This window comes from Megalobrama amblycephala, linkage group LG3 (assembly GCF_018812025.1).
Source record: "Megalobrama amblycephala isolate DHTTF-2021 linkage group LG3, ASM1881202v1, whole genome shotgun sequence".
NCBI classification, from domain to species: Eukaryota; Metazoa; Chordata; class Actinopteri; order Cypriniformes; family Xenocyprididae; genus Megalobrama; species Megalobrama amblycephala.
Genome location: NC_063046.1, coordinates 61,685,578 through 61,712,859, shown reverse-complemented (window position 1 = coordinate 61,712,859; position 27,282 = coordinate 61,685,578). Strand labels below are relative to the sequence as shown.

Sequence of the window (27,282 nt, the reverse complement as noted above, 5' to 3'; positions counted from 1 at the left end):
AGACTCGTCCATATAATCAACACTTTCAAGGTCCAGAAAGGTACTAAAGACATCATTAAAACAGTCATGTGACTGCAGTGGTTCAACCTTAATGATATGAAGAGACGAGAATACTTTTTGTAAAAACAAAACAAAAATAACAACTTTATTCAACAGTCTCTTCTCTTCTGTGTCATTATCTTACGTTGTTTACGTCCAGCGCTTCCAGGATCTACGTCAGAACAGCGACTCATTATTGGCCGGCTCCTGCGTCAGAGTCACACGCATGCGTCACGTGATCAGCTTTGGCCAATACTGAGCCGGCATTCAGACGTAAACACAGAAGCTTCACTGTGTTACTGCGTCACCGGCGTAAGGATAATGACATATTAACATATACATATAATATTAACACGTAATATTCTCGTCGCTTCATAACATTAAGGTTGAACCACTGCAGTCACATGACTGTTTAACAATGTCTTTAGTACCTTTCTGGACCTTGAAAGTGTCGGTTAAATTGCCGTCTATGGACGAGTCTCTCAGATTTCATCAAAAATATCTTAATTTGTGTTCTGAAGATGAACGAATGGAGGGTGAATAATTAATGACAGAAAGTTCATTTTTGTGTGAACTAACCCTTTAACCTCAGTTTTATGAAGCAACAGAAGTGTACGTTTACAGGACCAGTGCTGCATCGTCATGAAAGTTCATCATTTGCACGTGTTTTTAAGCCTGGCCAATTTAAACATTCAAGCGCAAGAAGACGTGAAATAGTACTCGTGTGTTTTGTGTGCAGCAACATCTGAGGCGCGCGTCTGACAGCATGCGAGTACTGAATTAAGCTCTCTTTCACGTCTTCTTGTGCTTGAACGGACAATTTCACACAATATCATGTCGAAATGCCCATCTTGGCGAGTATCCGAGTAGGAACATGTTAAAATAAAACAAAAATCCACGTCATGACCCTTTTCAAACAAAAGTGACTGCTGACCATGAACGTGTGCCAGTGTAGTTTTATTGTGTTCGTTTGTTTACAGCTATTACAAGAATGTAATAGGCCCAATAGAGAAACTTTAGTTTGGCTGACAATTCCCCAAAATATTATAACTTAAGAGACTTTTACAGATATTTGAAACATCACATGAACTAAAAACACCGTCAGAGAAAAAACCTAAAGTACAAGACTTAAAGAAACACATTTCACAAAAACATGTTCATTAGAGTTTAAATAATAACATCAAAGATGAAAAACAATTGTCTAACAAATTTTCTGTACTTGGTTCAATTTGGATATGCATTACTGACGATTTCCAATGATAATATCTATGAAGATAACCTGGATTTAGAGAGGATTTAAACACGCGTCGTAAAAGAAATGTATACATGTTTCCAATTACTAGACTTGGCCTTGTAATTTGTCTCATAAGTGTGTGAAGTAATATTATGCAATAATGCCATATAAATGCACACAAATATATGATGTCATCAGAATGAGGCCCATTTTTATCTTTGTCTAATTAGTCACGTCACTAAAACAATACAGAAAACAAAGAAAAAAGCTTTTAAAAGAAGTGACTGTTCGGTAGAACGTAAATGCAGAAACAAAAACGCAACAACCTTGGTCCGTCAGCAAAGTCGTTTTGGATTTCCAGCAGTTTCTCTCACATGAGGAAATAAAATACATATTTGATAAAAAGAAAAGAATTACACACATCAAAACACACACGTAAACATACAATACTAAAACGTGCAGTCCACACACGAGTCAAAAATGCAACTTATTCATATTTAAAGTGACAGTAATAATCATCTCTTAATAACTCGTGAGCTCATTGATTTACAGAACATTGCATAATCCTGCCATATTGACTTAACTTTTCTAATACATAACGCTCAAAATGTTCTTCACTGAAGAGCACTTTTTCAAGGCATCCTATTATAACATAAATAATAGTGTATGAAATATAAAACTTGTATATATACAAATGCATCCATAACCTCTCAAGATGTAATACTATATTTTATTATATTACAGAAGGTTTTACTCTAACCTTCAATGAAATATCATCATACATAACTGTAATAATTCGTATGTATATATTTGAGCTGAACATGCGAGCATATTTAAAGAGTGGGCATTTATAGTTTAAATTATTAAAAATTAAGGCACATTAAAAAAAAAAAAAAAAAAAAAAAAACATCTGCAGCAAACTTGCAGGACCTCAAACATATTCCATATATAATAACTACTTAATACTTCCTAATATTCCTGTGTCACCTATAATAAAGAGTCACGAGTTGATCTCAGAACTGAGCAAGACGTATTATGATTTATAATAATGATGATTTGGTTTTTACATTTATCAAAAGCAGCAATAATAATAATAATAATGAAAATCATAATAGCTGATTGTCTTAACTAAATCGTATGAATTGTGGCTGTTTGAATTCAAAACAGGATTTGACATGGCAGATGTTATTTATGTATTACATAATAAAAGAAAAAAGAAATCATCTCCGTGAAAACATTCCAGTTTTAGTTCTAAAACACAATAAAAACACTAAATAATGTAAAACCAGCTGATTTAAAGCCCTGCAACAGTATCTGTTCAAACGACATTCTCATAAAAGGATATTGAACAGATCTCCGTTTCAGTGGGTGAAGGTGAAATGGACCTCGCCGAGCTGTTAATACTGGTGTTTCCACAGGATGATCTGTTTGTCCACTCCACCTGTGATGATCGTGCTGCCCTGCTCGTTCATCCACATACACGTCACTGCTCCTGCATTAAACACAGACAGGATCATATGAAGCTCTGCTCCAAACTCTGGATTCTTCCCTAACAGAGCGCTACACATGCTAAAGCTGTTCCACACAGCGCCTTGAAAGATTCTACAGCAGCCCTCTTACTGTACTGAAACACTGTAAACACCTGTCATATTCCCATGTTCCTTTTTTCAAATTTGGACTATTTGGTCTTTGAACTTTTGCTCTACACCCTCTAAGGCTGTAGTTCATTAGATACAGTTTATTTCTTATGTCAATTTGTCTATTTATAGTGTCTCTGTACGTACATATTCAAATTTACCAACAACATTCAGTCCTAAAAGTGTGTAAGATATGGGAAAGTAAAGAAAAAAAAAATTACAACACTTTTCTTAAAAAGTTTCATAAAAAAAAAAGCAAAATTTTGAACACCGCAGGGAAAAAAAAAAAAAAAATTCCAGACTACAACGTGCATAAGCAAAGCTTTTATCGCTTGTTTATGTTTCTTTTTTGCATGTTTTGATCAAGAGATTCTCTACTATTTCAGAAGATACATAACAGCGCCCCCTGCTGTATAACAGTGAAAACACGGAAAATTCCGTCAATGTTTACAGAGCCCCGTAAATCATGCGCACGATTTACTATTTCGTTCCCTCGATTTGCTAAATCATGCATACAATTCACTATTTCGTTCCCTCAATTTGCTAAATCATGCGCACGATTCACTATTTCGTTCCCTCGATTTCCGAAATCATGCAAACAATTTACTATTTCGTTCCCTCGATTTGCGAAATCATAAGCACAATTTATTTCGTTCCCTCGATTTGCGAAATCATGTGAACGATTTACTATTTTGTTCCCTCGATTTGCAAAATCATGCGAACGATTTACTATTTCGTTCCCTCAATTTGCAAAATCATGCGCACGAATTACTATTTCGTTCCCTCGATTTGCGAAATCATGCGAACGATTTACTATTTCGTTCCCTCGATTTGCGAAATCATGCGCACGATTTACTATTTCGTTCCCTCGATTTGCGAAATCATGCGAACGATTTACTATTTCGTTCCCTCGATTTGCGAAATCATGCGAACGATTTACTATTTCGTTCCCTCGATTTGCGAAATCATGCGAACGATTTACTATTTCGTTCCCTCGATTTGCGAAATCATGCGAACGATTTACTATTTCGTTCCCTCGATTTGCGAAATCATGCGAACGATTTACTATTTCGTTCCCTCGATTTGCGAAATCATGCGAACGATTTACTATTTCGTTCCCTCGAATTTGCGAAATCATGCGAACGATTTACTATTTCGTTCCCTCGATTTGCGAAATCATGCGAACGATTTACTATTTCGTTCCCTCGATTTGCGAAATCATGCGAACGATTTACTATTTCGTTCCCTCGATTTGCGAAATCATGCGAACGATTTACTATTTCGTTCCCTCGATTTGCGAAATCATGCGAATGATTTACTATTTCGTTCCCTCGATTTGTTAAATCATGCGCACGATTTACTATTTCGTTCCCTCGATTTGCGAAATCATGCGAACGATTGACTATTTCGTTCCCTCGATTTGTTAAATCATGCGCACGCTGTACTATTTCGTTCCCTCGATTTGCGAAATCATGCGAACGATTTACTATTTCGTTCCCTCAATTTGTTAAATCATGCACACGATTTACTATTTCGTTCCCTCCATTTGTTAAATCATGCGCACGATTTACTATTTCGTTCCCTCGATTTGCGAAATCATGCGCACGCTGTACTATTTCGTTCCCTCCATTTGTTAAATCATGCGCACGATTTACTATTTCGTTCCCTCGATTTGTTAAATCATGCGCACGATTTACTATTTCGTTCCCTCGATTTGCGAAATCATGCGAACGATTTACTATTTCGTTCCCTCCATTTGTTAAATCATGTGCACGATTTACTATTTCGTTCCCTCGATTTGTTAAATCATGCGCACAATTTATTATTTTGTTCCCTTGATTTGCGAAATCATGCACACGATTTATTTCGTTCCCTCGATTTGCGAAATCATGCACACGATTTACTATTTCGTTCCCTCGATTTGAAAATCATGTGCACAATTTTTTTTGTTCCCTTGATTTGTTAAATCATGTGCACGATTTACTATTTCGTTCCCTCGATTTGTTAAATCATGCGCACAATTTATTATTTTGTTCCCTTGATTTGCGAAATCATGCACACGATTTATTTCGTTCCCTCGATTTGCGAAATCATGCACACGATTTACTATTTCGTTCCCTCGATTTGAAAATCATGTGCACAATTTTTTTCGTTCCCTCGATTTGTTAAATCATGTGCACGATTTACTATTTCGTTCCCTCGATTTGTTAAATCATGCGCACAATTTATTATTTTGTTCCCTTGATTTGCGAAATCATGCACACGATTTATTTCGTTCCCTCGATTTGCGAAATCATGCGCACGATTTACCTCGATTTGCGAAATCATGCACACGATTTACTATTTCGTTCCCTCGATTTGAAAATCATGTGCACAATTTTTTTTGTTCCCTTGATTTGTTAAATCATGTGCACGATTTACTATTTCGTTCCCTCGATTTGTTAAATCATGCGCACAATTTATTATTTTGTTCCCTTGATTTGTGAAATCATGCACACGATTTATTTCGTTCCCTCGATTTGCGAAATCATGCGCACGATTTACCTCGATTTGCGAAATCATGCACACGATTTACTATTTCGTTCCCTCGATTTGCGAAATCATGCGCACGATTTACCTCGATTTGCGAAATCATGCACACGATTTACTATTTCGTTCCCTCGATTTGCGAAATTGTGCGCACAATTAAGTTAACTGATTTCAGGTTTCTCTACTCTCTTTCCTGTGTGTGTTTACCTGAGTGAGCAGCAGGTATCTTATGGGTGACTTTACTGCTAAGCAGGTTCCACACGCTGAGATCTCCTGACATCCCTCCAGACAACACCGTGTTTCCATCCCAGCAGAAGCACCTAAAAGAAGGACAGAGATCTTTAACATGGAAAGTACAGGAAGTTCTGCATGTTGACACGATAACTCCTTAACATGAATCATTGTGCAGTATGTACTGTGTGTTCTGCTCACCTCTGCTCCAGCTCTGCATGTACAGTAGCAATGAGCATGCCTGTCTGCACATCTGTGACCGCCAAACACGAGTCCTCGCCAACACTCAAGATATGTCTGCTGTCTGAACACACACACACATCTTTATGAAACGACCTCCCCCCAAACAAGCCACATACATCTGGATCAGTGTTCACACATAAACACACTCACCAGGACTGAAGGCCACCTGATGAATCTTCCCAGAATGGCAGGTCAGCTGATTCAGCGGCACAGGGCTGGCAAGATCCCAGACAGTGAGGGTTCCTTCTTTAGTACCCGTCGCCAGAAGTGTGCCAGCTGGGCTGAGATCTAAAGTGTTCACCTGTGCATACATAATACACAAATTAGATGAAGGTTATACGCCAAAATAACGTAAAGGCACTTTTCTTAAATAGGTTACAAATAGTGTCTAATATATCCTACATAAAATATTCTACCATAACATTACAGAATTATATAACAGGAAAACAAAAGGCGTGTCCCAATTCATGTACTTTTGCACTATTCTATGGCGTAGTATAAATATTGTGAGTAGTGTGTTCACACTGAAAATCCCAAATAGAAAAAGTGCACTTTCATAGAATCATACAGTGTATATAGCAGGGTTAAGAGAATTTCTTGCACTACTTTTGCACACCGATTCTGCAAAGTGCCAAACACGAATAGCCTATATTGCAGCTTTTTAAGGATTCCTCATCACCAACCCCGGCCTCGTGCTCATATTCAGCAAGCAGCTCAAACCGAGTCCGTTTATTACTGGAGATGTCAGCGGCGACACATTTCCAAATCTGTAAAAGAAAAACCGAGAAAGTAGGAAGTCAATGACAAGAGGTGATTTACATTTAAAGTATCTTTGATTATTATAACCATATAAAAAGGAGAGTAAATTAGTTAGAATATGCGATGATAACCTTTTACTAAAAGCCTTCATGTATAATGCATTATATCTTTTCAGAATTAATTGTAACCAAGAATAAAATGCATTATAATATTATCAGAATGCTTGTTAGGGGTGAAGCACTGAAAGTGTGTGGGCATCTATTATATCCATTCTTCCTCTTCTTCTTCTGCTCGAGTCTATGGCAGCCCATAGAACCGCTTGTGAGAAAATTATGAAATTTGGCACACAGACAGAAGACAATCTGAACATTACCCACACCATATTTGAAGTCTGTAACTCATTCCCTCTAGCGCCACCAACTGTTCGAAGTTGCACTTACGTTTGAGCTTTTAAACCAGAAGGGCTACTACAAACAACATACGTTTTTTAACTCACCCTAGACCCTTTGTCCAATTTTCACCAGAATTGGCTCAGATCATCTTCAGACCGTGCTGGCAAAATTTTGTTAAACACTTTATGATAGACCCAAACGTTTTCAAATAATGTGCAAACAGATTAGATGAAGAGCATGTCAAAATGGTCTTGGTACAAGCATGACCTGAGGCTAACAGTTTGGGGGCTCGTCCGGGATATTCCCAAGAAACACAGGACTGGGGACTGAGAGGTAATCCTTCATCAAAGGTAAATTGTTTTTAATAATTTCCTGTGGTGGTAGGATTGATTGAACTCATCTCATAATAGGTAGTGATATCCTTGGATGGAGCTCTAAGAGTTAGTCCAGGACGATTTGTCTGTAAGGTTTACTGTTTAAACACACAACTAACTGACAAATATTTTGATTATCCCTCCGGAGTGAGGAAGATCCGTGCAGATCTGCTCTGACGGATATCTGTTTAGATCCGTTTGATGAATTAATAAAATTGGCTGAATAATTATAATTTAAGAATTATAAAGAGACCCCTTTGGTGTGGTGTGGCAAATTAAAAATCAAAATTGTTATTAGGTGAAGGATGGGTCAAAAGATATCAAGACCAATACATGATGAGACCCTTTCATGGTCCTTTCCGGCCATATGTTTACTCTCCTAGTTAATCTGAATGTCCCCCTTGGCATGGGTCAGCCTTCAGTCTACTCGTTTCGGCACAGTGCCACCTACTGGTCGGGAGATATGAAAAATGGATATTTTTGCTTCAGTAACTTCTGAATGGTTTGCCAAAAAAGTCATAAAACTCTCTTTTGATTCAGTGCAGCATACAGAGACGAAAAATACCCAATTTTCCCTTATCAGCCATTTGGGTGTCGGCCATCTTGAATTTTATGGTAAAAAGCTGTATTTTATGAACGCATTAGCATGTTGTTAATGTGTCATCAGCACCATGACCTGAATACTCAAAAGTTTTTTGAGACAACAAAATTCATGATGAATTTCTTTAAAAATGCTGATAGCTTTTGATTAATTTAACCTATTTTTATAAATCTTGAGTCACAATGCCACCAGTCATGCCATATTTGGTCGAAATTGTTGTCCGCCATTTTGAATTTCTTCGAGAAACCTACTTTTTTGAACTCCTAGTTTGTCCGATTCTCACCAAAATCATCTTCAGACTATGCCGGGAAAAAAAAGTTCTAAAAGTTTTTTGATTGACCAAACTGTTTTCGAATAACGACAACATTTGATGGCATGATGCCAAGCTGATTCTGAGGCTGTAACTTTGCAACGCTTTGGCATATTGACACCAAACTTTATATGTCATTGTTTCCTCACACTGACCACACAACATCAATTTGGTAACAGCGCCACCTATTGGTCAAAAGTCATAAGCAATTTAACCATATTACTAGAGATAATATTCATATATTTTCAGCTATTCTGTCTAATATAATCTAAAAATGTCTTTATTTTTGCAGTTGGTCTGAAGCTGCCAGCCATGTTTGCATAACTCATCATGCCTTTTTTTGTGCTTGGCAGCATTATTGGCTGCTTGCAGCTATATTTACATCTGAAATTGGCTGTTTGTCATGTGTTTTCATGCATTATACTTTCTAAAAGTGTGTTCAATGAATAGATAAGTATTATAATGTATTATAACTGTGGTTACAATTATTCCACACAATGCATAATAAGGCGCATTACAAGGCATAATTAATCCATTAAAAATACTTTTATAATGCATTATATATACAGGCTTTAAGTAAAGTGTTGCCACTATATAGTTTTAATGAAAATGCCTAAACGTCATGAAACGTATGAAAGAATCTAGACAAGAATTTGTTTTTAATCTTTTAGTATCAAGTAAACAGGATGTCAGATTTAGCCATCCCTAAATGGTATGCAAGAAAGCAAAGTAAATGAGAACACCTTCACGGTAGAGTCCCATGATGCTGTGTAAAGTTTGTCATCCCTCCAGCACATATGACTAACTGCATCATCATGACCCATCAGAGTGTCTTGTCTTCGTCCATATGCTATTGAGTAAAAATACCTACAGCAAACAAGAAAGGGATCAAATGTGATAAATGATTGAAGAAATGACATAAGAATTATAGGGATATGATTGTGGTTACTATATAAAAGCTTACACGTTATTGTCCCAGGACGAGCACACGACGATCTCATCATCAGGCAGCATCAGACAGGAGGACAGCGCCTTGAGTCAAATATGAAGAGTGTGTTTTAGTTGGAGCTCAAATAAACTTTTATTTAATGTGGCCGTGGTATACAGGGGCCCCGAAACGTATTTGGACCCTTAAGCCACACTTAAATTTAAAACTTTTACACTTCAGTAGAAGTGGATTTTTTTTTTTTTTCATTTAAAAATTTGAATGTTGCATTTCCCGAATAAAACCATCCTGGTGCCAGAATAAATACTGAAGCCTGGTGCCTGACGAAGACATGATGGTCGAAACATTGCAATAAAGTTTTTATGGGGCAGTTATATCAGTGCACGGACATTACGTTTGTTTTTCGCTTCGAATAGTCAAGTCAAGTCAAATTTATTTATATAGCGCTTTTACAATTGGTAATTGTTTCAAAGCAGCTTTACATATTAGAAGCACAGAAAAAAGGGAAGTGGTTAAAAATAAGCTGTACAAACAAGCGTGGTAATATGTAACATATACAAGATGGTGCTACATTAAGCCAATGTCGGCTGACTCCCAGGGGTGGAAAAAACCCCCTAGGAGAAAAACCCAGCGTGCTAACACTGGGAAAAAAGTCCTAGGAGGGAAAAAACCCCTTGGAAGATATATATAATATATGTAAATGGATATGGAGATCAAAATCTGAATTATACATTTTAATTATAGAGATTAAAAATACACAAAAATATGGCGAGTATTCACAAGGGGCAGTCAGTTATGTTTTAAGTGAACATAAACGGTGCGTGTCAGTCGGCTATAATGGATCCATGCATAACCACAGCAAATTTAAAGTCTCTAACTCATTCCCTGTAGCGCCACCAACTGTCCAAAGTTGCACTTACGTTTATGATAACTCTTGAACCACAAGGACTAGAAACTAAATTTTACATGTTCTTAAAAGCCTACTTTTTCAAACATGTCATAGATGGTTTGTCTGACTATATAGGCTATACTGGATCCATGTATTCAGTCTTAAAGTGACAGCAGCCTAATGGTGCGTTCACACCAGACGCGAATGAAGCGTTAAGCGCGAGTGATTTACATGTTAAGTCAATGCAAAGACGCAAATAGACATCCTGCGGCGCGATTCGCATGAATGAGGTGGCGTGAATGAGTATTTCGGGCGTTTGACGCGTATAATGAGTGATTCGCGCGAATCGCCCAAGGAGCTTGCTCTAGTAGTGACGTGATTACGACGTAGCAAGAGGCGGCAGAAATCCGAAACAACAGCATTTACCAACTTGGGAGAGCGTCTTTAAAAAGCTGTTTTCACTGTTCAAAAACTCTAGTTGAAAACCACTGTAGTAAAGTATAACGTGTTATCTAACACAATTTAATGGATTAATACAAGCGTAGCTTCTACAGTCTCTAGAGAGCTTACCATGTTGGAGAAGGACACACTTCTTTGCAGGCCGTTATCTTTTGAGAACATCTTCAGTGTAGAGTCTACATGAGAATAAAATATGCAATATTAGCAATGTGCTAAATCATGCTAACAATGTTAAAACATGCTAACAATGTGCTAAATCATGTTAGCCATATACTAAAACATGATAGCAATAAGCTAAACCATGCTAACAACATGTTAAAACATGCTCACAATGTGTTAATTTATACTAGAAATATGATAACAATGTGCTAATTCCCTTTTAAACATGCTAACAATATGTTAGAAACATGCTAACAATGTGCTAAATCATGTTAACAATGTTAAGACATGCTAATAATGTGTTAAATCATGATGGAAACATGCCAACAATGTGCTAAATCATGTTAGCCTTATACTAAAACAAGATAGCATTAAGCTAAACCATGCTAACAACATGTTAAAACATGCTAATTCATACTAGAAATATGTAAACAATGTGCTAATTCCCTTTTAAACATGCCAACAATATGCTAAATAATGTTACCAAACATGTTATAAACAATGTGTTAATCCATACTAGAAATATATGCTAACAATGTGCTAAATCATGCTAGCAACATATTAAAACATGTTAGCAATGTGCAATCCCATGCTACACATATGCTAATAAAGTGCTAAATCAGGCTAAAATATGCAAACAATGAGCTAATTCATGCTAGAAACATGCTAACAATGTGCTAAATCATGTTACCAAACAAGTTATAAACAAGGTGTTAAACCATACTAGAAATATATGTTAACAATAGGGCTGGGCGATATATCGCATGAGATTGTCACATGCATTTTGTCAGTAAAGCCGGTTCCCTGATTACCGCTAAATCGCCATCACCTGCTTTCAAATGGAGCCGCATTTAATAGACAGAGCCGTAGTTCACTGTCAAGCTACGCAATATCGCGTTCATTTTCGCAGATGAATCGCCTTCGATAATGAACGCGATATTGCGTAGCTTGACAGTATGCGATATATCGCCCAGCCCTAGTTAACAATGTGCTAATTCATGCTAGCAACATGTTAAAACCTGTTAGCAATGTGTTAATGTTAACAATGTGCAAAGTTATGCTAGAAACATATTAACAATGTATTAAATCATGTAAACAACATACTAAATGATGCTAGCCACATGCTACAAATGTGGTAATTCACGATAGCATTATGCTAAATCATGGTAGAATCATGTTAATAACATGTTAAAAACATGCTAACAAAACACTAAAACGTGAACAATTTGCTAAGTCATGCTAGAAACATGCTAACAATGTGCTAATTTATTCTATAAACATGCTAAACATGTTAGCATTGTGCCAACTCATGCTAGAAGCCTGCTTATATCTTCCTGTTAGAGGTGATCATTACATTAAAGTTCTGAGAAATCAATCTCAGCTAATTTTATGGCAGACTTTTTACAGACTATCGAGACTAAACAAGGGACAAGTTGCAAACCTTGAGAGGTTGAGAAGATGGACTCTCCATTGAGGGTCACAGCAATGCCCGTTACCGCTCTGCAGAACCGAAGCAACAGGGTCAGAAGCAGATCTCTCTATACGTCTGTTCTCAAACACATGAACAGATACTTACTCCTTGTGTATTTTGTGGCAAGACTGCGAAACAAGTTTGTTCATGTTGCTCCAGGCCATTTTCTTACTCTCCTCCGTCAGGTCCTCGAATGACTCCATACTAGGAGACGCTGCACAAATCACAGAGATCCATCAGATACTGGCTGATTTAACGGGGTCATGAATTGCATTGCAATTGCGTGTGTCACTGTCGTACCTGGCGAGAGCTCGCTGCTGCTGAGGCTGGGCGTCGCGGACAGGTTGTTGAAGCGTGGCGTGATCCTCTGAGGATGAGGAGTGACGAAGAGTTGTCGTGGCGTTTGTCCAAACTCTAATATTTGAGTTAGCATGGCTATTTTCTGATCTGGATCCTCAATACTGCGGAAACACACACATACGCACTGACAAATGAACACTGACACATATAAACCACATAAAGATTGGATCAAAAACTATTCAAAGATGAGCTATTTAATTAGAGAAAGATCGATTTTAATTTAATGAAGTTTACCTATCGCAGTCAACTCCTCCCTCATACGTTAATGGATGGAAAACTGTAATATAGCAGACATCGTTGTGTTTATTCACATTAAAATAAGATGAAAAACATACTAATCCTTGTGTTGGCCTATTTTACCGTTATGGCTGGCCACAGCCTCACTTCCCTTCTGTTTGTAGCCGAAGACCAGATCGATCCACTCATGCAGGTGTTCAGACACGTACTGACTCTCCAGTGCAAGACGCATCTTCTGCAAGAAGTCATCTGGATCTGCATATGAACGAAACAACAACTGTAAAGTGTTAGAGAGGATAAGAGGTAAGACTGCACCCACTGATGGCGGTGTTTATTTGCACACGCCACCTACAGGTAACCCACATGAAGTTCATGCATTTGCCATGTTAATTAGTAAATGTGTGTGGGATATTAATTGTTGTTATAAAGTTAAAGCCATTAACTAGAAAGTAAAGTTCACTGAGACAATCTTTTATGTTGGCTTGACAAAGCCTTGTCTGAAAGATTGAAAGTTAATAAGCTTCCTAGCAAGTTTTATCATGTTGTTAGCATGTTAGCATTATTTTGTATTTTGGTAACATGATTTAACACATTGCTTGCATGATTTAACATGTTGCAAGTGTTTTAACATGCTGCTAACATGAACTAGCATGTTGCTAACATTTTTTAATACATTGATAACATGAATCAACATGTTCCTAGCATGTTTTAACACACTGTTAACATGAATTAGTATGTTGCTAGTGTGTTTTAACAGAGTGCTTGCATGACTTAACATGTTGCAAGTGTTTTAGCATTCTGCTAACATGAACTAGCATTTTGCTATCATGATTTATATGATACTAACATTTTTTAATACATTGCTAACATGAATCAACATGTTCCTAGCATGTTTTAACACATTGTTAGCATGAATTAGCATGTTGCTAGTGTGTTTTAACAGATTGCTTGCATGACTTAACATGTTGCAAGTGTTTTAGCATGCTGCTAACATGAAATAGCATGTTGCCAACATGATTTAGCATTCTGCTAACATGAACTAACATGTTGTTAACATGATTTATGATGCTAACATGTTTTAACACATTGCTAACATGATTAAACATGTTGATAGTATGATTTAACACATTGTTTGCATGACTTAACGTTGCAAGTGTTTTAACACATTGCTAGCATGAACTAGCATGTTGCCAACGTGATTTAGCATGCTGCTAACATGATTTAACATGTTGCCAACATGATTTAACATTCTGCTAATATGAACTTGCATGTTGTTAACATGATTTATATGATGCTAACATGTTTTAACAAATTGCTAGCATGATTAAGCATGTTGATAGTATGATTTAACACAATGCTTGCATGACGTAACATGTTGCAAGTGTTTTAACATGCTGCTAGCATGAACTATCATGTTTGCCAACATGATTTAGCATGCTGCTAACATGATTTAACACACTGTTAACACGTTGATAGTATTATAACACATTGTTAACATGAATTAGCATGTTGTTAACATGAATAAACATGTTGCTAGCATGAATAAACATGTTGCTAGCATGATTAAGCATGTTGGTAACATGATTTAGCTCATTGCTTGCATGATTTAACATGTTGCAAGTATGTTTTAACACATTGCTAGCATGATTTAACATGATGATAGTATTATAACACATTCTTAACATGAATTAGCATGTTGCTAGCATGTTTTATCACATTGCTAACATATCCTAAGCTAATTGCTAGTTATTGTATAAAAGTTTTAGCCCCTCCGAAGAAAGTCTATGGGATTTTTTTTTTAGTTTTAATGAAAACCGCAAGTCTGAATAAGATTAAATAGTGAATTTGCCCCATATCTTGAAATTTTTTTAGACTGATAACAGCTAATATTCTGTAGATATCTCAAACATTTTCCCAATCAAAGGGACTATAATTTTAAAGAAATACCTAGTTCAGTCATTAAACTCTAGGGGGTGCTGACTGATGGTCCTTTACATGCAATCACATCATTACCACATGGCACAAGCTGATCCTGCAGCCAATGAGATTGCTTGTTCAACATTCAAACAGTCTCGTTCAGTGTTTGAGTTCCTCTGAACCCCTCCACCTCCCCAGCTCCACCTGCCTAGATCTGCTGCAGGATTCTTTAACAACTTGCATCGTTGTTTACGAATCACCACGACACCCTACGGCAAACTACTGTGCCAAAATCAGCTGATCGGCATGAGAGGGACAAAAGAAAGAATGTGCACCTGATGCCCACGGAGGAAGTTCAACATTCTCCACTCTGCCTCCTCCCTGCCTCCGGCCCAGATTCAACCCTAGCAGATTCTTCAGAAAGCTGCTATCACTTCCATAGAACTCAGGAATCAGCTGTAAACACACACACACACAAGTGATACTACTGCACGACCTAAAACTGGACCTGTTCACAAAACAGTAAGAACACTGAATTATTAAGAAAGTACTGCAATATGATCAATAAAAGACACTGCATTTGTAAAACACTCACCTCTTTGAAATCAGTGCCTCCCTCTAAACAATTCTTCCATGTCTCACCAACACTGTACTCAAAAGTGCACATCATTGTAAACTAATGTTTTCAGTAACTGTATGTTTGTGTGCTGGTGTGTTTGCAAATACCTGTTGAACATTCTGTCTGCATGATCAAAGCGTCCGTTCTGTAGGCAAAGCATGTGCTCTGGAGCTGCAGGGAGGCAAAAGACGTGCCATCAAACGTCCAAATCTAACACTGAGGGCATTTTCAGACCTGAAGGTTGTGTGTTTTGTTCCGCAACAGCAATTTAAACAGTTTAGTATGTGTTTTATTCTTGGTTCGTTTCGCTTTCACAAGGCAGCATTTCAAAGTGTTCTGCAGACTGCTGTTACACACACATAAATGAAAAGCATATTTTAAAATATCTGTGTAAACTCAACCAGAGGCTAAAAAATGTGGTGAAAGACACATAAATGAAGAAGGAAGCCAAAATATTAAATAGATGAATATTTACTGAGTAATCCAATATTTGTAAATTAAAATTAATGATTTTCACCTGAGATTTGGAGCCAAATTACAGAAGGGGAAAATGAGTTCAGAAAGATGGGAACATCATTATTTTATTTCTACAGAGATTGGTATGTCTATTAAGTAAAATCTGTTGACTTTAGTAATCTTTGTTGCATGATATGCCAATGGTGACAGTTCAAAAATGTGGGAAAAATGTAAGTCTGCATACCTGTAACTCATGAAGTATTAAAGATTTCCTTTAAGATTTTGGTTCTTAAACTTTTCTTCATTTTGAAGTACTTATATGGTTCAATCCCAGATATTTCAATATGGGGATTTTCAATTTTGACAAAAACAAAAAATTTTAATGCACAAAACGTTTTTAATTCGCTCTCTGACAGCAGGTGACACTTATGGAACAGCAGAAATATAGCGGTTACCCCGGTTATACAAAGCAGCTGCGCTTATTAACGTTGAATTTCTCTGAAAGGCGGCGAGTTTGCAGGTGATATGAACACCATAATAATGTTATAATTAGGGCTGTCAAAATAACGCGTTAATTTCAATTAATTAATCTGGGAAAAAATAACGCGTTAAAAAAATTAACGCAGATTAATCTATTCCGTATTGACCTTTGAACCTGGAGCCGTTCTCGTGCGCGTGAGCTCTCTCTGTCTTTAAAGTAAGCACCGTCTTTGCTCTCTCTCTACCTCACACATAATAATCTAAATCAACTGACACAATGCTAAAAGTTCGTAAGACCGAATCCATGTTTCACGAGGCGCATTCGGAGAATGTTTTTCCTGAATAACCGCTGGGTGTGAATAGTGCTCAAAAGAACGTCACCTCATCTTCTCTGACAGGCGCCCTGCACGTGCAGCTGACATAAACCACACTTTCAGTAAACAAAAAGAAAATCCTATCCAGTGGTGAAGTGTTTTCTGTGTTGACAAATCTTTTGCGATGTCCTAATAACAGTCGCGATTCGCACGCAACGCGTCAACGTCCGCTAATGTCCAATTCGCGACCTAATGACTCATTTGAACAGATTCATTTTAATGAATCATGACAACAACTGATCTGTCCACACGGTCTATAATGAATCATTTACTCGAACAACTCTGAAATGAGAACATAAGTGTGCTTACCCCATTTAGCAAGAGTGGTTAGTAAAATTAGCCTTAATAATGCACAGTATTTTCAGGTTATTTAAATGACAATGTGTAGTAAATTAGGCCTACCTATAAAATCAGTTAATTTACACTGGAGTGAGGTGAAACCAGAACAAAGCAAGTTGTTGTTAGCTAGGTGCATTCAATTGTATATGGTAGAAAATTATATTATTAGTTAATATAACTTCTAAATGCTACTTTTTAATACTTTTCAGGTTTAGCAAAAAAGCATCTTCTCTTACAAAGCTATAAAATCTTTTTTTTTTTTTTTTTTGCAAAGAGGGCAAGAAAGAATTACAGTGAGAGTGACGAGTACTTTATTGTCAGTATCGGGCTCGTAGATCACTTTTTACTGTTTGTGTGGATGACAATGTCTGTCACCACGAAGACCATTTTTGACCCAGGAAAAACCCTGCATTGATTCATTTGAATTGAAATATTTAATACTTTCACAGCAAAAATTATGTATGCGATTAATTTAGATTAATTAATCACAGAGTATGTAATTAATTAGATTAAAAATTTTAATCGATTGACAGCCCTAGTTATAATCCATCAGCAGTACATCATTAGCAATCCCCAATCGTTTGGCATAAATCTGTGGTATTCACTGATCGCGAACTGAGCTGAATGATCCTGTAAGATGAACAACAGCGGCGTATTTACTGTGAAACATGCAGCAGGCATGCCTAATTAAATCATCGCCCTTTAAAGTTTAATAATCAATCACATTAAGCCACATCATGATTCCTAGTTTTCCATACCCAAATTTAAGACCTCTTGAAATGATGATTAAGACTTTTTTTTATAACATTTAAGATATTTTAATGGCCTTAAATTGGATCAATCTGAATTTAAGACTTTGAGGCCCTACAGGGTCTCGGGTTTTTTATTTCAGAATCATCGTTAGTTCAATTATTATTAAAATAAAGTGACATACTGCACCCCCCCCACCCCCCAAATATCTGAATAATGTTTTTGTTTTTTGTTTTGTTTTTTCCACTTGTGAATGTATGCTTGTTTAGATATTCTACCATGAAGTACAGAAAGCTAAATTGTAATGTTGTTGGTTTACATAATCAAACTGTGGGGGGGGGGGGGTACTTCTTTTATATTTTACTTCTTTCATGTCCCCAACGATGTCAAAATCAAACATCCTCCCTTGCCTGTGACTGACAGACAGACAAATAGAAGCTTACCAACTCTGACAAGGTAGAAAAGCACATATCCAGGTGATGAATAATGACTGCCGTACATGAAACGAGGCTCAGGCATGTCTCTGTAGCGTTCCTGTAGCGCGCACACACACACACACACACAAGACAAAAACAAATCATTCACGTCTGCTATTTTTATATGATGAGAAGGTGCTTCAGTCAGGATTTCTCACCAGTAATCTCTCCAGTCTCTCAGTGTTCAGAGCTCCAATTGGTTTACTGAGATCTCGAAATGAAGCAGGGTTCAGCAAGTCTGAAATAAACATGTTTTTCAGTATACGAGTGTGTGCATGTCACATGTGTGTGTGTGTTAGAGACAGACTGACCCAGCTGTGCGCTGCTGTAGTCACTGATGACCCAGGGAAACACTGGATACTGGGAGAGATCGTTCACACTGCGGTCTGCTAGGTTGTTGAGATGCAGCAGGTACTGATAGTTGGAGATGTGACCTCTCTGCCACTGCAGCATGTAGCTCTCTGCCGTGTGCTCCGCTATATGGTTCTCTGTCACACAAACACACAGATCTCCTGTCAATTCAGTGCATTTAAACTGGGATGAACGTACTTACAGTACAAACTCTGGACCCTGCTGCAAAACCAAGACAAGTCTGTTGGGTTTAAATGCTTTAGAGGTCAGCGAGGTAAAGCAGGGATGATCGCATCTGACCAACTTTATGCTACACTCAATGCCAGAACAATATCCTAATAAATTAAACAGGCTATATGTAAGAATGTTCATCTATTAATAGATTTTTTATTGCTAATGTGTGAACAGCTTGTAACAAAACTTAAAATAAGCCCATGAATGGCAAACTAATAGTAGTCAATGAACAATAAACTAAAGAGAATGTATTTTAACTCGGGCTGTCAATTTAATGTGTTAACTTAATTATATACGGAGAAAAAATAACGCATTTAAATTTTTAGTGCATTTAACGCACGTGAATCTTCCCATGTGAATCTTACCACAGACGTCTTGTGGTAAAATTACATTACTCCATCTACCCTTGTTAAACTAATCCCGTTCAAATAGGGATATAGAAACACATGGATTGACTTTAAAAAAGCTACTAAACATTTATGCTCAGGAAAGATTTAACACTACAGTGGGGAATACTGTCACACTATATGGGGAACCTGCTGTTACTGACACTTAATATCACACAAGTAAAAAGAAGGGTTAAGGTTGCATTAAAAATGTATTTACTGGCCTGGTTTCACAGACGGGGCTTAAATTAAGCCAGGATTAGATCTTAGTTCAATTAGGACATTTAAGCAGCTTTTATAAACACGCCTTAGAAAAAAAAAAACATTACTGGTGTGCATCTTGAGACAAAACAATGTCACTGACACATTTTAGGATTAAGATTGCTTTCAGTGAAAACATGCATTTTAGTCTCTTAAATCTTGTCTGTGAAATTAAGGGATTATGTGTTATAGGCTATTTAACCCTCTGGAGTCTGAGGCTGATTTGGGGCCTGGAGAAGTTTTGACATGCCCTGACATTTGTGCTTTTTTCAGTTGTTCATAAACATATTAATGACAAAAGTGTCATTACACTGTATTCAGCACAAACTAGGCTACCATAATATGTGAGGAACATGTATGTACATGTTTGTGTTTTTGAAGGAATAACATTTATGCGTGGTTATTGAAAAAACAAAAAACGTAAGTCACTGAAATAAAGCCAAAAAAAGTATATTAAATATGTGTTCACAAGACTTCTGGGTATTGGAGGTTGTAAACTAGAGTTTTTGCTTCAAAATTATGTAAAAATTATGCTGCCTACTCCTTCATATAAAACAATATATTGATTTAGTTTTTGTAAGACACTTTTTGCCAAGAAACACAGTATGCGTGGAGGCGTGAATCTGCATGAATAATGGGCCATTCTCACCTGAGAAGACAAAAGAATTGAATAATAATGAGCTGAAATGACTTGCATATTAATGAGGCATTTCAGTCAGGTAGGCTGTGAAAAAAACCTTCTGTGATGTCTCAAGCTCATCATGATATATGAAACATACAGAAAAATATTATTACAATATAAAGTAATGGTTTTATATTATACTTTAAAATATAATGTATTTCTGTGATGCAAAGAGTTTGAATATAGGCTTTTAGTTTAAAAGCATGCACATTTGGAGAAATATTGGATTCTTATATGCTTATGTCAATTTTCTATACAGAGGAGTTATATTTATTTAATATTCATTGTCATTACTATGAGCGCTGATGTTTTCAATTCATACTTGAAGTCGGAGGGCGCTAAAGAAACAAAAACTCATCTAAAATTCATCTACAGAAGAAAAGAAAACAGGAACTAACTGCATGTCTTCTAGAGCTCCCTAACCATGACTTTTACATCCAGATAAACACTTTTCAAGACAATAAATACACGATTGAGACGATGTATGCATGTATTGACTGAATTTGCGTCTGAATAGCGCTGGCTCCGTGGGCGTGGCCGCATTAGCGGATAATGAGCTGAATCACGGACTTCTGACATGGCTCTCTTTTCATACAGATTACATAAACACAGAAGGTTTGTTTTCGATTTGACTTACATGATTTAAAACCTGACATCTTAACGTTTTTTTAGACATAAGTTAAATTTTTCTGTGATTAGTATTCACTAAGTTACAGTTCATTTTCTGAGAACTATCAGATTGGACTTCGTTTAGAGGGAGACGAGAGATCACGCATCATGTTAGTTTTCTTTATTTTACAAAAATCACAACATTTTGTTTTTACTCTGAGTGTACACAAATAAAAGAAGATATTCTATAGTTTCAATTGATATATTACTTATGTCTCTATGACAAAAAATGACGGAGTATTTTAAGTCTGTTTTTTTTCAATGTGAAAAAAAACCTGCAAAACGCGCCGGCGCGTTTTCAGACCTCAAAGTGTTAATGTCTTTTTAGAAGCAAAACAAACCCAAAATTCATGAAGCAGAAAAAATGGGAAAAGTTAAAAAGGTACAACTATCAAAGCATTATTTTTATAAAATAACATTTAAAACAACTTGTCCTAATGCGATATAACCCACAACTAATATTCCTCAACAAATTCACACATAAAAATAAAGCCTACCAAGGAAGGTTGCGATGTAGTAGTAAAGCTCATCTCTCTCTTTAGTACCGTAGAACTTCAGGTAGATGTCCGAGCGCAGATCATTCTCTGTGCAAAACACCTCGAGGCCCTTAAAACACACACACACACACACACAGGGTAAATCCACATATGAATGCATGTCTGCAAATGACAGCTGTGTATTTGTGTGTAAACAGAATAACAGACACAAAACAAATAAAAAGAAAATCTCTCACCAAAGGCCTCAGGCCGTGTCTCCGTTTGTAGATGCGTCTTACGCTGTGTAACCCAATCTGCACCACTGAATCCTTTCAGAAATACAGAAACGCACATGAGAACCCCAGAGAAGGAAGTGAAGAAACATCCCAAAGAAAGCGTGAAAACTCACAGGATATCCGTTCAGAGGCTGGAAGTAAAGATTGTGGTCGGTGATGCAAATGTGACCCGCGTTTGTCACCAAAGGAGAAACCATTTCCGCCTCACACTCCATGTGTGGGCGTTCGGTCACTTCCTGAAAACTGCACACAAGCGTTATATTCCTACTAGACCACGACAATCTGAACACTGTGACATATGAGGGAATATTACCTGTTCTTATCAAAACATGTCCGTGCCAACCTGGACTGCAATATGGCTGCAATCTTCAACAGAAACACATGCAGATCACCCACAAATCCTCAAGAAAGGGAGCAAATAATTACATATGGAAGTTTGTACTGACCATTGCCGTCTGATCACCCAGCTTATCCAGACAGGACGCTCTGTGCAACTGTAAAAACGGACAAGTTATTTAAGCAGACAAGATGAAAGTACCAAAGAAAAAGAAAGAAAGAAAAATCCAAACCTGTAATAACATCTGAACAACATCCTCCGTTTTTCCGGACGCCTCCAGTTGGAACGTGACCTTTTTTTCTCCCTAACGTGCAACAATTAATCAACCGATGCATCAGTTTATCAGTAACATTATGCATTATAAAATGTGCCAAAACTGAAAATCTTGGACACAAAAGACAGAAAAATGAACTCACCCTTTCATATTTATATGGAGCAACTGCATTTTCTTCTTTAATTAGATAAATCTGACAAATAAATACAGAAAGCTGGGTTACATATTGAAGTTTTGCGAGAGTACAGAAGTGAAACTGAGGCGAACTCACCTGCTTGGTTTCTATAAGAATACAGGCAGGTTTACTTCTGCAAACACGCATGAAAAAGAAAGAAAAATGATGAACGTCTGCAAAACGACACTAATACTCCATCACATCACAACTAAACGGGTTCATGTGAGCAGTCATCATCGGCATTACTCTATAAACGGGTTGCGGAACGATTCCTCCAGCGCCGCGATTCCTTTGCAGTCTTTCAGAGGGATCTGCAGGAAAGACATTTTCTTATTGAAGCAAATAAAAACACAGCGGATGAGTGTGATGATAATATGACGATATTACCTTTAAAATCGGCTCCTTCGCATCATCGGGTTCAAAAATGACTGATTTGGAACAGATTTTTAATGAGCCGCTGCTTCGTCTGTGAGTAAAAACAAATAGAGATTTAAAAGACGTCAAAGATTGAATTCTGATTCGTAGAGAAGAGGAAGAATTCCAGCAAACAATGACAGTTATAAGTGCAATTCACCTTTATTCCTCAAGGTGGCGATGTCTGATACACAATGATGACGTGATGTTTCACTCATAATTACCGCAGGTAATTAACAATTGTAACAAGGTCATTTTAATTAGTTTAATTTACACCAGTAGGTGGCGACAAGTGACTGTTAAAAAAAAACTGTATTTGTCATTGAATCGTTCATTCAAGAGATTTGTTCAAAAACGCTGATTCATCAAGTAATGAAACAAGTGAAGTCTTTATGAGTGATTAACTTAATCATTCATTCAAAAGATACATTCAAAAACACTGATTCATCCAGTAATGAATCAAGTGAAGTCTTTATGAGTCATTGAATCATATATTCAAAAGATTAATTAAAAAACGCTGATAAATTCAGTAATGAAACAAGTGAAGTCTTCATGAGTGAGTCATTGAATCGTTCAATCAAGAGACTCATTCAAAAATGCTAATTCATCAAGTTATGAAACAAGTGAAGTCTTTATGAGCGAGTCATTGAATCATTCATTCACAAGATTCATTCAAAAACACTGATTCATCCAGTAATGAAACAAGTGAAGTCCTTATGGATGAGTCATTGAATCATTCATTCAAAAGATTCATAAAAAAAAATGCTGATTCATCCAGTAATGAAACAAGTGAAGTCTTTATGAGCGAGTCATTGAATCATTCATTCAAAAGATTCATTCAAAAACACTGACTCATCCAGTAATGATACAAGTGAAGTCCTTATGGATTAGTCATTGAATCATTCATTCAAAAGATTCATTAAAAAAATGCTGATTCATCTAGTAATGATACAAGTGAAGTTTTTAAGAGTCATTGAATCATTCATTCAAAAGATTCATTAAAAAAAAGCTAATTCATCCAGTAATGAAACAAGTGAAGTCTTTATGAGCGAGTCAATGAATCATTCATTCACAAGATTCATTCAAAAACACTGATTCATCCAGTAATGAAACAAGTGAAGTCCTTATGGATGAGTCATTGAATCATTCATTCAAAAGATTCATCAAAAAAATGCTGATTCATCCAGTAATGAAACAAGTGAAGTCTTTATGAGTGAGTCATTGAATCATTCAATCAAGAGACTCATTCAAAAATGCTGATTCATCCAGTAATGAAACAAGTGAAGTCTTCATGAGTGAGTCATTGAATCATTCAATCAAGAGACTCATTCAAAAATGCTGATTCATCCAGTAATGAAACAAGTGAAGTCCTTATGGATGAGTCATTGAATCATTCATTCAAAAGATTCATTTAAAAAATGCTAATTCATCTAGTAATGATACAAGTGAAGTTTTTAAGAGTCATTGAATCATTCATTCAAAAGATTCATTAAAAAAATGCTGATTCATCCAGTAATGAAACAAGTGAAGTCTTTATGAGCGAGTCACTGAATCATTCATTCACAAGATTCATTCAAAAACACTGACTCATCCAGTAATGAAACAAGTGAAGTCCTTATGGATGAGTCATTGAATCATTCATTCAAAAGATTCATCAAAAAAATAGCTAATTCATCCAGTAATGAAACAAGTAAAGTCTTCATGAGTGAGTCATTGAATCATTCAATCAAGAGATTCATTCAAAAATGCTGATTCATCAAGTTATAAAACAAGTGAAGTTTTTATGAGTGAGTCATTGAATCATTCATTTTAAAGATTCATCCAGTAATGAAACAAGTGAAGTCCCTAATCGCCAGGACATTTGATTCCTGGAGGACAGTAAATCAATTATAATAGTTTCTGATTCTTGCATTAAATATCTTTAAGTAATATTAATTTACTCTAGCTGTGTCTCGTTTCGGAGGCTACGTCCTCCAGAGGTCACATTTGAAGGCTGCATACGTCATCAAGGATGTCTTATTTAAGAAAAGTAATAAAATTGACTTATTCCTTGTGGGGTGTAAAATACTGTAATTTCTTTCTTACTTTGCAATCTAATGGTTACTTTTCTTAAATGAGACCGACTCGATGACGTATGCAGCCTTCAAATGCCTCGCCACATTTTTTATTCACTCCTTGCTCATGCAGTGCACTCAACTGCCGTGCACTACAGGGATTAGTGAATGAGTGAACGTGAGAGAGATTTTGGACACAGCAACAAGCCAACAAGAGTCGATTCCTGCTTTACATTTGGCCCAGACACAAGTGCTATCAAGGAACTGACTCTTTTGGAGTCGACTCCGAATCATTGAGAATCAAACGAGTCAGTGTCATATTCTGCAAACCTCTTGCATTTCCCTTATAAATTATTCAGGATCAGTTCTTCAGCTCACCTGTTTGCCTCCGGGCCGCTGCTGGTCAGATTATATGCAGTGTGCTGTTCAAAATAATGTTCCTCCAGATCCAGTAACAACAGCGAAAATCTGCACAGAAACATGAGCAAGCGGAAATGTTTGAAATAGGATAGAGAGAGGAAATAAGGGAAAACAAAGAGGATGAAGAAACTTGCAAATTAATCGAATAATAATTTCACAGTACATGCACAGTCTTTCACCATAGAGCAGAACAGTCGGGTTCCGGAGGTAAAAACTCCATTCATTTTCTCCATAGGGAAATTGGCTTTTAACAATAATTGCTTCTGTTGAAGCCATGCATTATTTCATCTTATTTTTTAAAGAATCGTGTATAACAGAGGAATTTGTGGTGAAAACTACATTACCCATGATGCTCTATAGCCAGTTCCACCAATAAGAGAGTCGAAACAAGCAAAATAGCTCTATAGCTCCGCCCACTCCCTGTGAATGACGCCTTCTTACACTCTCAAAATAGTTGAATATTTGTATATACAAGCATATTTTGCAATAAACTTAAAATATATTGTTATATATATCTAAACTCAACATTTTTAAATAAGTAGTTTTGTATTTCTCCATTGATTACCATTGAAAAACTACATTACCCATGATGCTTTACAGTAGGGCTGGGCGATATATCGCATGCAATTGTCACGCACATTTCGTCAGTAAAGCTGGTTCCCTGATTGCCGCTAAATCGCCATCACCTGCTTTCAGATGGAGCGGCATTTAATAGACAGAGCCGTAGATCACTGACAAGCTACGCAATATCGCGTTCATATCGCAGATGAATCGCCTTCGATAATGAACGCGATATTGCGTAGCTTGTCAGTGATCTACGGTTCTGTCTTTTAAATGCCGCTCCATTTGAAAGCAGGTGATGGCGATTTAGCGGCAATCAGGGAACCGGATTTACTGATGAAATGTGCGTGACAATTGCATGCGATATATCGCCCAGCCCTAGTTTACAGACAGTTCTGCCAATAAGAGAGTCGAAACAGGCAAAATAGCTCTATAGCTCCGCCCACTCCCTATGAATGACACCTCCTTACGCTCTCAAAATAGATGATTATTTGTATATTTAAGCATATTTTGCAATAGACTTAAAATATATTGTTTTTTTTATATATATATATATATATATATATATATATATATATATATATATATCAACATTTTTAAATGAGTAGTTTTGTATTTCTCCATGCTGTTTGCAATGCTTCATGGGATTGTAGTTCTTTCCCTCACTAAAGCCATTTGTATTTTCAAATCCTTTTATGCTTCAAATCAAAGTCTGTAATGTTATGATTCAGAAAATTCCCAGTTTACAAGCTGCAATTACGAGTTGTACGAGGACGTGTCTTTTTGCAAGTTGGAATCTCGTAACACGTTTTGTTTTAAATAGTGATGATATAAAAACAAACAAAATAATGGCCCGTTTTGATTTCATGGTGATTTTAAGGAAAGTAAACATGTAAACAAATGAATACTGATGAAGTCACAGCTGGTCATGTGACAATTGACAATCACATTTTTCAAAATGGCTTTTCCCTCAAAAACTGAGATCAAAACAAAGAGGTCTTCTACTCACTATCTAAACTTTACTGCTGTAAGGTGAATATATTATATCCACACGCTTGAGACAAGAAAGGGTCACAGATGCTACTGAACGTGTGTTTGGTCCGTTTACTGGCCCTGATCCCGCGAGCTGAAGTGACACAACAGGCCTGAGGTCCGAGTGTTACAGCTGCACGGACCTGAGGGAAAACACCCTCCAGCTGAAGAAGTGTGACAGTGCAACTCTACCTTTCTTTGACGCGATCCTTCTTCGTGATGAAAGCCATGAGGGACCCGCGGCAGCAGCGACATGTAAACACGGAAGTGCTCGGAAGCGGAAGAAGCTCCGGCTGGTCGACTCCGTCATTCAAATCTCTGTCACGCTGCCCTGGAGAAATAACAATAACAGTCGAGTTTTTATTATTATAATTATTTT

The 27,282-nt window shown here is 36.8% G+C and overlaps 1 protein-coding gene across 2 annotated transcripts; it reads right to left on the bottom strand.

Moving 5' to 3' along the window:
* Positions 1-980: 980 nt before the first annotated feature.
* Positions 981-27,282, bottom strand: nsmaf (neutral sphingomyelinase (N-SMase) activation associated factor). 2 transcript variants are annotated; one of them, XM_048186434.1, is made up of 31 exons: positions 27,096-27,261; positions 25,269-25,358; positions 22,810-22,888; positions 22,669-22,733; positions 22,519-22,555; positions 22,390-22,440; positions 22,206-22,277; positions 22,083-22,130; positions 21,950-22,002; positions 21,750-21,879; positions 21,598-21,669; positions 21,362-21,470; positions 18,593-18,769; positions 18,440-18,519; positions 18,249-18,339; positions 15,514-15,577; positions 15,383-15,434; positions 15,123-15,243; positions 12,994-13,125; positions 12,868-12,910; positions 12,574-12,734; positions 12,379-12,487; positions 12,244-12,302; positions 10,755-10,819; positions 9,314-9,381; positions 9,093-9,216; positions 6,597-6,680; positions 6,064-6,214; positions 5,872-5,974; positions 5,647-5,759; positions 981-2,765 (listed from the first exon to the last, which is right to left on the bottom strand). In XM_048186434.1, the coding sequence occupies exons 1-31, from the start codon at positions 27,131-27,133 to the stop codon at positions 2,671-2,673; spliced, it is 2,736 nt and encodes a 911-aa protein (XP_048042391.1). In that variant the 5' UTR covers positions 27,134-27,261; the 3' UTR covers positions 981-2,670. The 2 variants fall into 2 exon arrangements, 1 of the variants encoding a protein (XP_048042391.1); XR_007184364.1 differs by lacking the exon at positions 981-2,765 and having other exon boundaries at positions 6,530-6,680; positions 27,096-27,282.

Coding starts and splice junctions, on each gene's coding strand:
- nsmaf (XM_048186434.1), bottom strand. CDS start 27,133: ATGGCTTTCATCACGAAGAAGGATCGCGTCAAAGAAAG. Junction 21,670..21,749: donor AGCCTCTGAACGGATATCCT/GTGAGTTTTCAC, acceptor TATTTCTGAAAG/GATTCAGTGGTGCAGATTGG. Junction 10,820..12,243: donor CATCTTCTCAACCTCTCAAG/GTTTGCAACTTG, acceptor ATTCTCATGTAG/ACTCTACACTGAAGATGTTC.